Raw genomic sequence first — 13,013 nt, forward strand, 5'->3', positions numbered from 1 at the left:
CCGCCCCGCCCGGCGGCACCGGGATCCCCTTCGCTCCCCGCCCCAGGACGGAGGTTTGCCCATCTGCTGCACGAGGATGGACAACGGTGAAATCTCTGCTCCAGCACGGAGGGAAAGGCATAACAGAAGCACTTCTAACCGGCACCACCTCAACCTCCAGCTCCGGCCAGCCCAGCTTGCTGCCATAGGTGCCTTTACAGCCCGCAGCGGCACGATATTGATTCTGCATTATGGGAAAGCTCCTCCTGTGCTATAAACCCTCAGTGCTCAGGCAATGCTTTCCCCGCACACGTTTATCCACCCAGCTGTATACAAAGGCTTTCAGTTCCATCTGTTAGTATTACGCTGCTCTAATTTCTCCATCGAAAGGCTTTGTAAGTCACGCTTTAAAATCATTAAGTTCATTTTGATACGTGCCAGGAACATCGTCTCCCTTTATACTTGGAAAACTCAGTAACAAAGATTACTGAACAGTAAGCAGTTCAGCTTCCCTGCAAGAACCCAAAAGACCCATGAGTCAGCCCCATTTCCTCGAATGAGACAAAAATGCTGTTGCAAGAGATGTAGAAGAGCTCAAGAAAAGGGCATGGTACTCACATATCAGTCACTGCCTTCTACACAAAGATAAAAGCCCTGAGCAAGAAGCTTTGCTTGCAATCACCACCTTTTGCATCTCAATCACCACCTTTTGTGTCTAAGGGCTTGAGGGATAAGAAATCCCTTGCACGTATCTTGTAATGTTACTGCAGAAAGCCACGGCTGATACTTACACCTGATGCACACACTCCTTACAGCCAGCACAGCCCATCTGCTCCCTGCCTGCAGCACTGCAGCTCCTGAGCATTAAGGAAACGGAGGCCAAGGTTTAACAGACTCACAGTTTGTCCACTGGAAAAGTTTTAAATACGAAGTATGTTGTGTTTAATTGTGGCTGTGCCTTTTTATGGCATCATAAACACGCAAAGCACTTGACAAACAAACCACGAGGGCAACATCCATCATAAATTGCTCTTTCTCCTGATAAGTCTGAGAATGCCCAACAAAAGCAGCAAGCAGAACGGGCTGCACCGCACTGCCAGGGGGCAGAGGGGAAAGGACACAGCTTAAGGTCACTGAGCTACAGAGCAGGGGACAACAGCCACATGCTGCACTGCAGCTGACTCACACCAAAAGGGCTACAGCCATGGGTTCCATGTAGCTTCTCACTCATTTGTATTCAGACATCAGAAAGGGTCAGACCTCACTGAAGTCAATGGGGGTCGTCGCAGCTCTTTCTGCCGAGGTTTTTAACCAAACTCTGCTTGCTAACAGCTGGTTCCTTCAGGAGGAATCAGATTTGGAAGCTCTGGAAGATTTCAGCTCCGTCACCCGCAGTCTAACAGGGTACAATTTCGTTATGCCATTTAGCTCAACCTGAGATGCATACACCAAATGCAGATTTGCTTTGCTTAGCAATTTCTCACCCGCATTCGAGGACAATAAAAAACAAGGGTTGCCTGGCGACTCAAGGAGCAGTTGCATCACAGTACAATGGGGAGAACCTTTTTTTCTTCTTCTGGTGAAGCAACACTGTTAAGTAATTGCTACCTGCAGTTTCTACATTTGAGTCAACTCCATTCATACAGCTCCTGTTGGTCACCGTGCAGGGTGCATTTTTTTGCAGGTCTCTGGCACTTTTTCCAGCTGATTATCAGGATAACTGCAGTGTTTGCAGAACTATAAGTCATTATTATGATCTGTGGATCTGTAGACAAACAAGAAAAAAATAACATTTAAAGCAACCACTCCCTCTGTCTAAATGACTTTCAATCTCTAATCCGCTGCCTTTGGGTCAGCAGAGTTCACTCTGAACAGCTTCTAGAAAGCTGAACGCAAAGAACAGCCATCCTACCACAAACTGCTGCCATCATCTTCCAAAGCCAATGGAAGATCTGAAGCTGCCCCCTGACTGCAGCACAGCTGGCCGTGCTCCCGAGGTCCACGCAGTGAGCTGGGTGGGCAAGGGGGAAGCTCCCAGCAGAAGTGGAACCTCACCCCCATCTTCTCACACTTTCCCAAGATAGCTGTTCTCGTAACAAGTCTTACTGAAGTGGTGACAAGCAGATCCTCATGAATCACAGCTCTGTAATCTCCTAGAGAGCAGCTATGCTTGTTACCCAGTTACTCATCAGTGTACAAGAGGACCAGAGCCACTGTTGATGAAATTGAGCTGTGACAGCTGCATGTTAAGTCATGGGGACACCCAGGTTCTGATCCGTGGGTTTTTGTAGATCAGCATCAGTTATTTTGATATCAACTGCAGGGGCCTAACCTAAAAGCTAACTTAAGAAACCTGGATTTAATTAAAACACTTGTTAAGCTGAGACCGCTGCAAAGAGCTCAAATCCCAGCTCTGGAACCAAGTTTTCAGCAGGTTATGAACACGTGGCATTGCTATCCAGGAATTGTGACACACAGCAGTTGTGAGCCCTCAGCACGGTCGAGGCAGTAAAACTACTTGCACGTGAGCTTCCCTAGAGCTATTAAACACACGTGGTGAAGTCTTTCACTGTGGTCTTGGAGCAAAGTAAAGCAGCACTGCTTGTCCTTAGGCTCAGCCATGTCACCAGGAGGTGAGACAGGCACACCTGGCTCAGGGAGGTGCACCTACTCCTGCCTATGACTCAGCCCTGGCATTTCAACAGCTCTGTTTTACACTTCCTCTAGCTGCTCTGAGCATCTTTCTCACAACCCCTGCCTCCCTGCCAAGACATTCTGTGTAGCTATCTGTTTCAGGCTTTCTGCTGGTGAAGACAGGTTGTTCTCTCCTAGAACAGGATGTCCTTTAATGCTGTGATATAATCCCTTTTGTTTTGGAACCAAACCACTTCAATGGACAAACATAGACACACTTGCTCCCTTATTTTTTTTTTTTCCTCTGCAGGCTAAGGGACACCATTTATTCAGCACTGCACACAAGCACAGCTCCTAAGGCACAGCTGCTGATTTTTATGCAAAGTGACACAGTGTTCAGATAGAAAGTAGCACATAGCCCAGCTCTTACCTTTATCCTTGGCTGTGCTGGATGGCAGCCACACTGATAGCCAGCAGACGTGACACTCAGCTCAGGTAATTCCTCCAAGAGTCATTCTGAAGGAAGCTGCAGCTGTGAACCTGCTTCTCCTCTCTGCTGCCGACCTCAGGAGCAGAGCAAGTGGTGTTTTGGGAAGCATCCAGAGCAGAAGGAAGTAATTGAGCAGGGAAACACTTCCTCCAAGTAATAAACACATAGGAAGGATTAAAAACACTTCTGTTTGTTTCTATTAGAGACATTTAAGGATAGATCTAAGTCACTTTTTGTACTGCAGTAAGTCTTAACTACTTTAATACTTTGACTTCTACTCAATGAATCACTTGGCAAGCCAGGTATGAAAACATTAGTTTCCATCTGTGTGCAGAGGTCAAGATAAAGCATAGAGTTTGCTGATGCAGGAACAGATTAAACAGGGAGTGACTCTGGCTGGAACCAGCCAGCACAGCTTCTCACTTGCATCCCTCTCCTACTCTGACTTCCTCATTACATTCCACAGCAGCATTCTGTTGGAACTCCAGAGCCCTTCCTGAATCAGCTGCCTGTCTCACTCTGTTGCCTTTTCTCAGCTGACATGTAATCAGAAACAAGGTGGAGACTCACAGAATGACAGCCACCACTGCAAGGTGTCCAGAGAATAATTAATCTTTCCCCACAATAAGAAACAGGGTCACCTACTGAAGCGAGTGATGATGCGTTTAGGACAGGTAACTGTACTGTAGAAGTAGTAACTCCCAGTAGGAGCACTGAAACCTCTCATGAATCCCATGTTCCTCCAGAAAAGATGATGAAAAGCAGGCAAGGCTCCTAGGAAGAGCTACAGACAGCTTGTAAGGTGTGAACAAGAGCACCTGATTTCATCCCACCCCTCCAGGATGGCCCCAGCACAGCATCTACTGCATCTATACTCAGAGTACAGCTACTCAGGTTAGCCATTAGTCTTCTACAATTTGTTACATCCCTTCAATTCAACACCAGATTTCTTCTTTCTTTATGAGTAGGCAGAGTGGCAGAGCTCTCAAGAAATTACTATGAAGTTTCATTAATATAAAATCAAATATTTTAATGAAATAAGGGAGCACGAGTGTAACAGCTCAGATATACCACTAGAACTGATACTACTGGGCTGTGGGGTTTTGGCTGCTTTAAAAAGGCTTCTCTTCAACAAGCATGCAGGTTGACAAACTACTAATTCTTCAGAGCATCAAAGATCCTGAGTAAAGAATTTCAAACCACTTGAAGTGTGTATATATAGGAAATGTCTTATGAGCTGGTGGCCTGCACACAGCATTGCACAGATAAAAAATATACTACTCTCAATACACAGAGCTAAATACTTTCACATTTATCAGAACTTTCTACACGAGTTTTTTTTTGTTTATAGAGTTCAAGTTTTGAATTTTCTGTATATATCTTTCACCTGTATTAAACAAATGCTTATTTACATTGTGGATAAAGTGTAAAGGCTAGTAAGGCCGTATTCCCATACTGTACTGTAACACTGCAAAATATATATACACATATATAACCTAATATAGGCATCAGTTCTAGAAAAGTCACCTTACATTTGTTCAACATAATTGAGTCAGTATGAAAAGACAGCTTTGTTAGCACCAAGCCACTCCAATGGTTTTTGTGAACCTCCTTGGGCCTTCTAATTCCACAGAAGGACCGTCCAACACAGCATTCCAGCTGAGAAATGCAGATCCTGCTGCAGAACTGGAAGGCCCAAGCAACACTCAACGTGCTACGGTATGCAGATTACTAAAGAGCAGGCAGAGGAGCATCCAGACAAGCTCTGCAGTTAGCAGTTGACCTCCAGCGTAACAGCCACGGAGCCAGATACCAGATGGAGTCCTTTTGTGACTGTATCCTGTTAGCATCTTTCCTTTGGATACATGACAGCAAGCACAGAATTACCAGTAACACAGACTTTACTGAGACCAAGTGGTTTACAAGCCAGGTTACCCCTACGCAGCAAAGGCCAAACGGGGAAGGAGGGCTCCGCTGCTCCAATTCCAAAGGAAAGAAGCTCTCACAGCACTCATCTCCTGTGCCTGCTGTGGCCAGGATGGTCTCTGTCGTAACGATGAGCTGCTCGCTCGTAGGACCGAGAACGCTCGTGCCTGTGATTCCTGTAGTAGTGACTCTTCTTCTTGTACTTCCCCGAGTGGTCGGAGCGCTCCCGGGATCGGCTCCTGGATCGGGACGAACTCCTGCTGCGTGATTTCCGGGCTTTGTGTGCTGTGTATTTATAGTCTTTGGATTTCTTGTAACTTCTCACCTTGGAAGCTTTGTAAGTCGAGCTGTGGTTGAATTGCCTGGGAGGAGAGTCGCTGCGGCTCCGGGAGCGGCTGTGGGACTTGGAACCGCTGGACGTGGAGTAACTTTCACTTTTCCTACAGGGAGAGCAAGGACGTGACTTTGTAAGTCCAATGGTTCTACATTGCTTCATTAACAGCTCCTAAAGGTCAGCACAGGAAACAGCTGACCCTCTGTCTGCATGAAGACCCTCAGTCTGGAGAAGAGGAGGCTCAGGGGAGACCTTATTGCACTCTACAACTTCCTAAAGGGAGGTTGTGGTGCAAAAGGGTCTGGCCTCTTCTCCTAGGCAAATAGTAGGACCCGAGGAAACGGCCAGAAGTTCTACCAGAGGTGGTTTAGGTTGGATATTAGGAGAAACTTTTTCTCTCAAAGGGTGGTCAGGCACTGCAATGGCTGCCCAGGGAGGTGGTGGAGTCGCCGTCCCTGGCAGCGTTCAAGAGGCGCCTGGATGAGGAGCTATGAGAGATGGTTTGGTGCTTGTGGTACTGATAGGAATGGGAGGGTGGTTGGACTGGATGATCTTGCAGGTCGTTTCCAACCTTGTGATTCTCTGTGATTCTATTTCTCAGGACTCCCTGAAGTTACCTTTCAACCACCTCAGTGCAGCAGCACTCCATACCTGTGCTTAGGGGATGCAGATCTGGATGGTGACCTTGAATAACTCTGATCTCTACTCCCACTTCGACTTCTGCTTTCCCTGCTTTTCTGAACCCTGCGAGGGACAACAAACACAGTGAGTTTTGTTTAAAGTAACAGTGAGGAAGAGGTAAGTTTTTGTTATGCAAACCTTACCCATTTACTGGACTATTGGAACCCGTTCTTTTTGCTCCTTCTGCTTTCCTTTTAGCATTCTTCATTGCTTGAACAGGGAGCGGGGAAGGTTTATTTCCTTTAGCCTCTTTTGGAGACTCTAGAAAAAGAAGCCTTTGTTACCTTGCTTTGAAAATGTGAGTACTAACTGGAAGAGATAAGGATTGAAGCCTCTCCCCACGCTGCTTTCATTTTGCTTTAACAATCCCTACTGCACCTACTGTGTTGTTCAGGTACATCCCTCTGTGCCAGAGCACACATCTGCCCAAAAGGGGATCTGAAGAACCCCAAGTCAGGATTTAACCTGAAACATTTCCACCCAAATACTGCTATTACTGTCACACAAGGGAGTTAACTGCAATAGCAGCACACTGCCTTCAAAGCCACTTCACAAAGGAGAGGAATAACGAGCAAAAGAAACTGAGGACATGATCATCTGGAATGTAGCAGACCACAAGCTTCAGAGCTCTCACCCAGAAATATTACTTACCAAAGCTCCCACTCATATCTGTGCAGCATTTCTTTAGTATAACATGCCAACACTGACTATTAAGTTCACTGCCAAAACCACATACAAGCAAATCTCTCCCAGTACACATTTAAGTTACCTCTAGACTAACTTGAATTCAGTCTTTATCTGCTTCAAGAATTTCAGAGTTGCAACACTATTCAAACTCTACCGTGAGAGCAGGAGATGAGAAAATATTCCAAACAACTCTACCACTGCTTACCATTTTTAGGTAGAGGGGAAAACCCTGACGTGTTATCCAGTATCGGGGCTCCTTCAGGTAGCAGACCTTTAGCTTGTGCTTTTGCCTCTTCAATTGCTAATTTCTTCTTCTCTATTTTACTTTCCAGGTCAGACAAATCAACCTGTAAGGTCAAAGAGCCTTGCTTATAACACAGCTTTGTAAACTAGACTTCTCACTTACTCCTAGGACAAGGACCCAGACCCTGTGACCACCAGCATGCTGTTCCAATAACACACCAAGCTTGCAGCTGGTGTCAAACAGGGTAAGGCTTTCCAACTCGTGTTTCAACTTGCTGTCTTTAGGGGACTCGTGATATGAAAGACACAAACCTTTTTCCTGGTGTAGAGCTGCAAAATTTTTAAGCAGATTTCTTGTATCTCCTCTTCTGTTGTCCCAAAGAGTAGAAACCAATGTGGACGATTGGGAAGTGGAATCTGAAAGGGAGGGGAAGGGGAAGAGACACTCAGTTTTTGCTTCTACTAAAAGACCTAGCAAACTCAAAGTTAATGGAACCATAGGCTCACCTCCAACGTTCTAGCTGCAAGGTATATACATGCACAGGCAATGCTTTCTGGCTGAAATCTTACAAAGACATCTGTTCTCAGGCTATCATTCATGTAATTCCTGAAAGACAGGATAACAGAGTTGCAGAGCACAAGATCTTCCCTCCTGATGCCCCTCTGCATCTTCCCCCCGCTCCTCCCCCTGCTTCTACAAGTACTGCTTCTTTCTGCATTCAACTAGACTTCAATATTACATTCCTATAGATCTAAAAAAATAAAAAAGAAAAAAAAAATTGAATATTTTACTAAAAAAAAATAAAAGAAAAAATCCCTCAAGGGGAGGGATGTGTGACAGAAATTAAGTTTGACTGACTGGCTGCTGAAAATTCAGCTGTGAGATGAGAACCATTTTTAACTTCACTTTTCCTTCTGGATCTCTACTGGCCTGCTCTCATGCACTAGAGAGGATCTGCATGAAGACAACATACAATATAAGCTGAAGTACTCAGTTACAGACTTTTAGGTTCACATGTTTCTCTGCAATAGGGCTGAGCCCAGATGGTTTGAAAAGCAGCAGCTCCTGTGGCAGTTATCCCATGAAAATGAAGTCCACTTCAGCACATGTCAGCCTCCACTGAAGATTCAGGGGATCCATTCTCCTCTGGAAGCAGTGCTTTCCATCCTGAACAGAATCCTTCTCGATGCAAAAAGCAGGCACAGATGAGAGGTCTCTGGGAACATCAGTTCAGGAGAATGCTCAGTATTCAGGCAGATCTCCTCCTTGGCACATGAAACACGATTTCCAAATTGTCCAATGTCAATAATGTTGCTTAAAATGAATATTCACAGAATGAGAAAACTGTAAAATATTGCATATAATATTCCAGTCAGTACACTTGAAAATTATTCTTCTAAAGTCTTAAATACAAAGTAACTTCCTCTGAATCTGTCAGTTGAAGCCCTTAAGAAGATCTAGATTTTTGAGCACATATGTCAAGCAAAGTATCAGATGGAGAAAACAACAGAAAACAAAATCCTCAATATAGTAAGCTTTTTGAAAGTAGTCGTTATTAATGATGTGGGTACCATTATACAAGGATTCACCAGCCTCCAAGACATCCAAACCAGAGACCACAGTCTAGACACTTGCATCCATTTTACATGGGAGAGTTGAAAGGAACCTGAAGCTTTTAGATGTCAAACTCCCACCTGCTCTGCTTGTCTTGTTTTAGACAAGAGCAACTGCTGCCCCAGAGCAGTCATAACCACCAACTCATCTTTCTAGGAGAAAAGACCTTTAAAAGCCACTCACATTATACCACAAACACAAAATGAGGGAACAAACCTCTTAGCAAACAAGAGTAGAAGAGTGGTGCTTCAAATATTAGAACTTTATATATGCATTTCTTAACTTGCCAAGTTGAAAAACTTGACTGCTTCCAACCTTGGTCACTGTAAGCTCTCTGTGTGGGCTCAGAATCAGGTGTGTGAGGAAGTGAATCCTTGTCACAACGTATTAATTAATCCAAAAGGTAATGTTGTAAAATGCACATTGCAAAAATAAAGGCAACAACTGTACTGGATATCCAACTGTTTTCAAGTACTGGAACCTACAAGCATCAGCACACAGATGTGTCATTGCAGCATCAGAAACGTTTCTCAAATGGGGTAATTTCCTCCCTCCTCCTCACTTACCCCTCCTTCCTTTGATAAAGAGTAGAAAACTGGAAATGAGTAATATGTAATTGACATCTGAATGCTTCACAGTTGAAGGGACCCACATGCAACAGTACTGGAATAATATGGGGTACGGATTTTCAAGTCCTAAATCAGTATCACATGATTTCTCTCATTTACAGATTGAAATTAAATTTCAGGTTTTTTATTCTGTTAAACCATATAGAGATGTATGAAATCCTACCTCCGTTTGCTCTTATCATTAAAAACACATTTTTTAAAACAGTTATAAGAATTTAATATTAAAAACCATTCGAAATATCAACCACCAAGTTATAAAACATACAACAGTCAAGAAGAAAAAAAAAAAAACACGATAAAAATAAGTTATACTTTAAGCACAAGAAGCAGTTGGCCAGTTACTATACTATCATGTGCATACCACCTGTCTAGAGTCAGCCTTCTCTTTGGAGAGCCTGCTTTGGTTTGACTGAAGACGGCAGCTATCCCTGCACCATAGCGCTTGGGCAGCAGAGGAGAAGTCTTAGTCACTTACCCTCAGAGGCTACCCTTTGATTAAAAGAGTACAGAAAAGAAAAGTCAAAACTGGTTCTCTGTACACAGGCCACAGTACCAGACAGTTCAGTCAGCAGAAATATGATCTTTGGATTCACACTATTTTTAAACCACGGCATGGTTCAAAAGCATCGCTGCTTAAAAGCGTTGTTTGTTTACGTTTAAAACCTGGAATTTCTCATAAGCTTCCCATATCCAAGCAAATCTTTGCAGTAATGAAAGCAACAAGGCAGAGGACGTGTCTCGGTAACCAGGAATACAATGTGCTTATCCAGTCTTAGAAGCTGATACCTCGCATTATCCATAGGGATAAGAGAAATTTATCTGTGCTGAGATGTTTTGACGCACCTGTAATCAAACTCAGGCAATGGGAAAGGCCATTTCCCAGCCTGGCAGCACACTGACTACACAATTTTCCACAAAGAACAAGAAAAACAAAATCCCAAGAGAACCATTTAACCACTCAATGTTTTCCCTTCAGCTGAAAGGTGAAAGCAGAGAGGAGGGTAGTGAGAAGTCAGGGCGGAAAGCTACCTTACCATTAAAACAGAGCCTCAAACTTAAGAGGCCGATCAACATTTGGGTAGCAGTTTGGGCACTCCAAGAAACACTGGAGCTGTCTGCTGTGGCCCACAATCACTTCTGAGCACTGCTGCCCAGAATACATCAAGTGACATATTTCTGCTACTGCCCCTGCTGGTCTCTTGTAACAAAGAAAATCAACTTACCATGAGGTCTGGACCAGGTGTTGGTTACGTTCACATTCTAATACCTGAAGGTACATAACGATTATCTGGAAGATATGGGTCATTGTGTTATTAACAAGAATCTTCAGAGCCACCTATATATCTCAGAGGGACATCCATGAGGCATCCAGTTTCCTTTCAAGTTCTAAAACACTCCACATGGGTGTTTGCAACATCGACCCACACAACCTCTGCTTTCCAGTGCAGAAGCTGGCATGAGTCGACACACAACCAGATCTGACCTTCCTAGCTCTCCGTCTTCTGAGCTCAGTCATCATGCTATTCATCTAGAAGGCTCGTCTTCAAGCTAGGTATGTTCTCCTACACAACTCACGAGTCCTTTTTAGCTGTAACTTGGGAGAAAATATGGCTAGCTGCAATAAGTAACAACGGAAGCAGAACAACATTTGCAAAGAACAGCCCGACACGTTTTGTGTCCCTGGTGCATTCAGCAGGTTTTTCCTAGGTTTGAAAGGAAAGCAAGAGAATGGAATCTACTCTAATTGGAAAAGTTTATACTAGTCAACAAATGAGTGCAAATGCACAATGAATGATTAAGATGTCACGAGTAGCTAACTGCATTGAATTACCTACTGTTCTCAGGAACAAGCCACACAGCTCCCATGGAATTAAGCACCCAACTCAAAGCATTTATATCACATGAAAAACTGAGCACAAAGTTAATGTACACAATACAAACCTTATGAGGATGCTTTACATGAACACAAAACCCCAACTCCTTTAAAACTCTTCTTTCTGCCTTAATAATTTGGTTCTTCAAGTTCACGTATTCTTGATCCAGTATTAGAGGTACAGGCTTTCTGCAAGACAACGTCAAATTTCAATGGCAACCTTAAACCCAAGGAGTTATTTATGCATGTTAAGTTGTGTTTGTGTAAAGCTAAGATACACCACCACTACTTCTAGCACCAAAAACCTTTATTTTAACTTGGTCAACTCCCTTTTCTCCTTAATGAGATCTTTTCAACACGGTCTCCAATGTATTAGACACAAAATGATACCAACATCAGCCAGCGAAGTCGAATAAATGAAATATAAAGCAAACATTTCAGATTATTTCCAAACCTGAGCTTACTTTTTCTCTCGCAGATGTCGGAGGCGATGGAACACATTAATTACATCCCTGATGCGCCTCGGTGCCTCCTCGATTTTGGATGCCAGATGAACACAGGCCATAGACACGTGCTGAAATAGAAGTATTGCAAGAGACTGATGCTTTGCTCAAATTGGAAGCTCCTCTCCTTCAATAGCTTAAGGAGGGATAACAAGAGAAAACAGTGGTAAAAACAGGAAAACACTTCACAGAAATCACTAAACACCGTGCAGCTTTGCAAAGTTACATCAGGCTGTAAGCCTGCAGGTTAGTTACCAATGCTCTGGCCACATCCAGGTGGACAACCAGGTGAAACAGAGTAAAAATTAAGTCACTTTTCTAGCCACGCACATCATGTTTGTTTCTTACCTCCATGGAATGCTTCACAAAAGACTTGGTATAGAAGAAACGCTGAAATAGCACCTGTCCTGTAGCCATAGCAACCTAAGAAAGAAGCAGTCATAACATGTGTTAAGAAAGCCATTCCCAGGTCAAGAAAACAACACTTTGGGTGATTAGCAACACGTTTAACACCAAAATAAAGCTAATAAATGAGCTAGTTAAGCAGTATCTAAAGAAAAGGAGCATTGCTGTTGCAGTGGCAAATCAAATCACCTCAAATATTACCAATCTGAAGCCCCCAAACCTCCGCACTCAGAAAAGCCGAACGTTGCCAGAAAAACAACAAACAAAACCAAAAGAAAACATCACAGGGTATTTCCTTAGGGGCGGAGAAGGAGCGTGACTCCAACATGGCTTTCCTCTTACAACTCGAGTACCTGGGAGTCCGCAGTCAGGGAAGCTTCGCTCTGAACCCACAGCGAAACTCATTCCGAGCGAATCCCACCAGGGCTGCGCACCCCCAGCCCCGAGCCCGGCCTTAACAAAGCCCAACGGGGTCCCCGCCCCCGCTTACATCAGCGCTTCCTGCTGCCGCCCCCAATCCCTTCCGCGAGAGCCCTGCGGCGCGGCCCGGAGCCGTTCGAGGCCTCACGGTGCGCCGTTCCAAGGCCTTAACCCGGCCAGGCCGCCGCGAGGCCTGCGCGCCCCACCCAGGCCCGGACCGCGGCCTACCTGCGGGAGGCGAAGCAGGATGCCGGCCGCCTGGATGAGCTCGCAGCCGGTGACGCGCAGCTCGGTCTCCGTGTCGGGGTCGAGGCCGCTACTCATGGACGGGGTGAAGCGCAGCGTGTGCTCGGGCAGCAGGCAGTTCTCCAGCGTGATCAGCACACCCGAGTACAGCCGGTCCCCGATCAGCACGGCCCCGGGGCCTGGAACCGGCGCGCCGCTCCCCGCTGCGGCGCCGCCCGCCGTAACGCCTACAGCGTGAGGCCCCGCGGGGCCGCCGCCCGTTACCGCTGCCACGGCCGCCGCGCTGCCTGACCCCGCCGCCATTTTGTGGTGCCGCCGCCTCGCCTGCCTGCGCTCTCCTTCTCCGCC

The 13,013-nt window shown here is 45.3% G+C and overlaps 2 protein-coding genes across 5 annotated transcripts in view; both read right to left on the reverse strand.

Annotated features, from left to right (window-relative positions):
- Positions 1 to 1,541, reverse strand: part of LOC122167135 (C-factor-like) — a 10,026-nt gene extending 8,485 nt beyond the window's left edge. The window contains exon 1 of the mRNA XM_042831488.1: positions 1,166 to 1,541. Coding sequence (XP_042687422.1) covers positions 1,166 to 1,210 — 45 coding nt within the window. The 5' untranslated portion in view covers positions 1,211 to 1,541. The remainder of the gene's footprint in view (positions 1 to 1,165) is intronic.
- A 2,571-nt stretch (positions 1,542 to 4,112) lies between these two features.
- Positions 4,113 to 12,968, reverse strand: CCNL2 (cyclin L2). Of its 4 annotated transcripts, XM_042831482.1 has the most exons (11): positions 12,648 to 12,968; positions 11,943 to 12,017; positions 11,556 to 11,665; positions 11,160 to 11,280; positions 10,442 to 10,506; positions 7,482 to 7,581; positions 7,287 to 7,391; positions 6,937 to 7,078; positions 6,188 to 6,305; positions 6,015 to 6,107; positions 4,113 to 5,469 (listed from the first exon to the last, which is right to left on the reverse strand). In XM_042831482.1, the coding sequence occupies exons 1-11, from the start codon at positions 12,966 to 12,968 to the stop codon at positions 5,115 to 5,117; spliced, it is 1,605 nt and encodes a 534-aa protein (XP_042687416.1). In that variant the 3' UTR covers positions 4,113 to 5,114. The 4 variants fall into 4 exon arrangements, with proteins under 4 accessions (XP_042687416.1, XP_042687419.1, XP_042687418.1 ...); XM_042831485.1 differs by lacking the exons at positions 10,442 to 10,506; positions 11,160 to 11,280; positions 11,556 to 11,665; positions 11,943 to 12,017; positions 12,648 to 12,968 and adding an exon at positions 7,978 to 8,096; XM_042831484.1 differs by lacking the exons at positions 10,442 to 10,506; positions 11,160 to 11,280; positions 11,556 to 11,665; positions 11,943 to 12,017; positions 12,648 to 12,968 and adding an exon at positions 7,949 to 8,096.
- Positions 12,969 to 13,013: the final 45 nt, after the last annotated feature.

Source organism: Centrocercus urophasianus, unplaced genomic scaffold (genome assembly GCF_019232065.1).
Source record: "Centrocercus urophasianus isolate 14NV4802_14NV808 unplaced genomic scaffold, USGS_Curo_1.0 seq_36, whole genome shotgun sequence".
Classification (NCBI taxonomy): Eukaryota; Metazoa; Chordata; class Aves; order Galliformes; family Phasianidae; genus Centrocercus; species Centrocercus urophasianus.

What these genes read in the sequence shown, in the direction of transcription:
- CCNL2 (XM_042831482.1), bottom strand. Translation starts at nt 12,968, where the DNA reads ATGGCGGCGGGGTCAGGCAGCGCGGCGGCCGTGGCAGCGGTAACGGGC. An exon ending in AGCTCTACACCAGGAAAAAG is followed by an intron (nt 7,079 to 7,286) that starts GTTTGTGTCTTT and finishes TTGACCTTACAG; the next exon opens with GTTGATTTGTCTGACCTGGA. An exon ending in TTCCCCTCTACCTAAAAATG is followed by an intron (nt 6,306 to 6,936) that starts GTAAGCAGTGGT and finishes TTCTTTTTCTAG; the next exon opens with AGTCTCCAAAAGAGGCTAAA.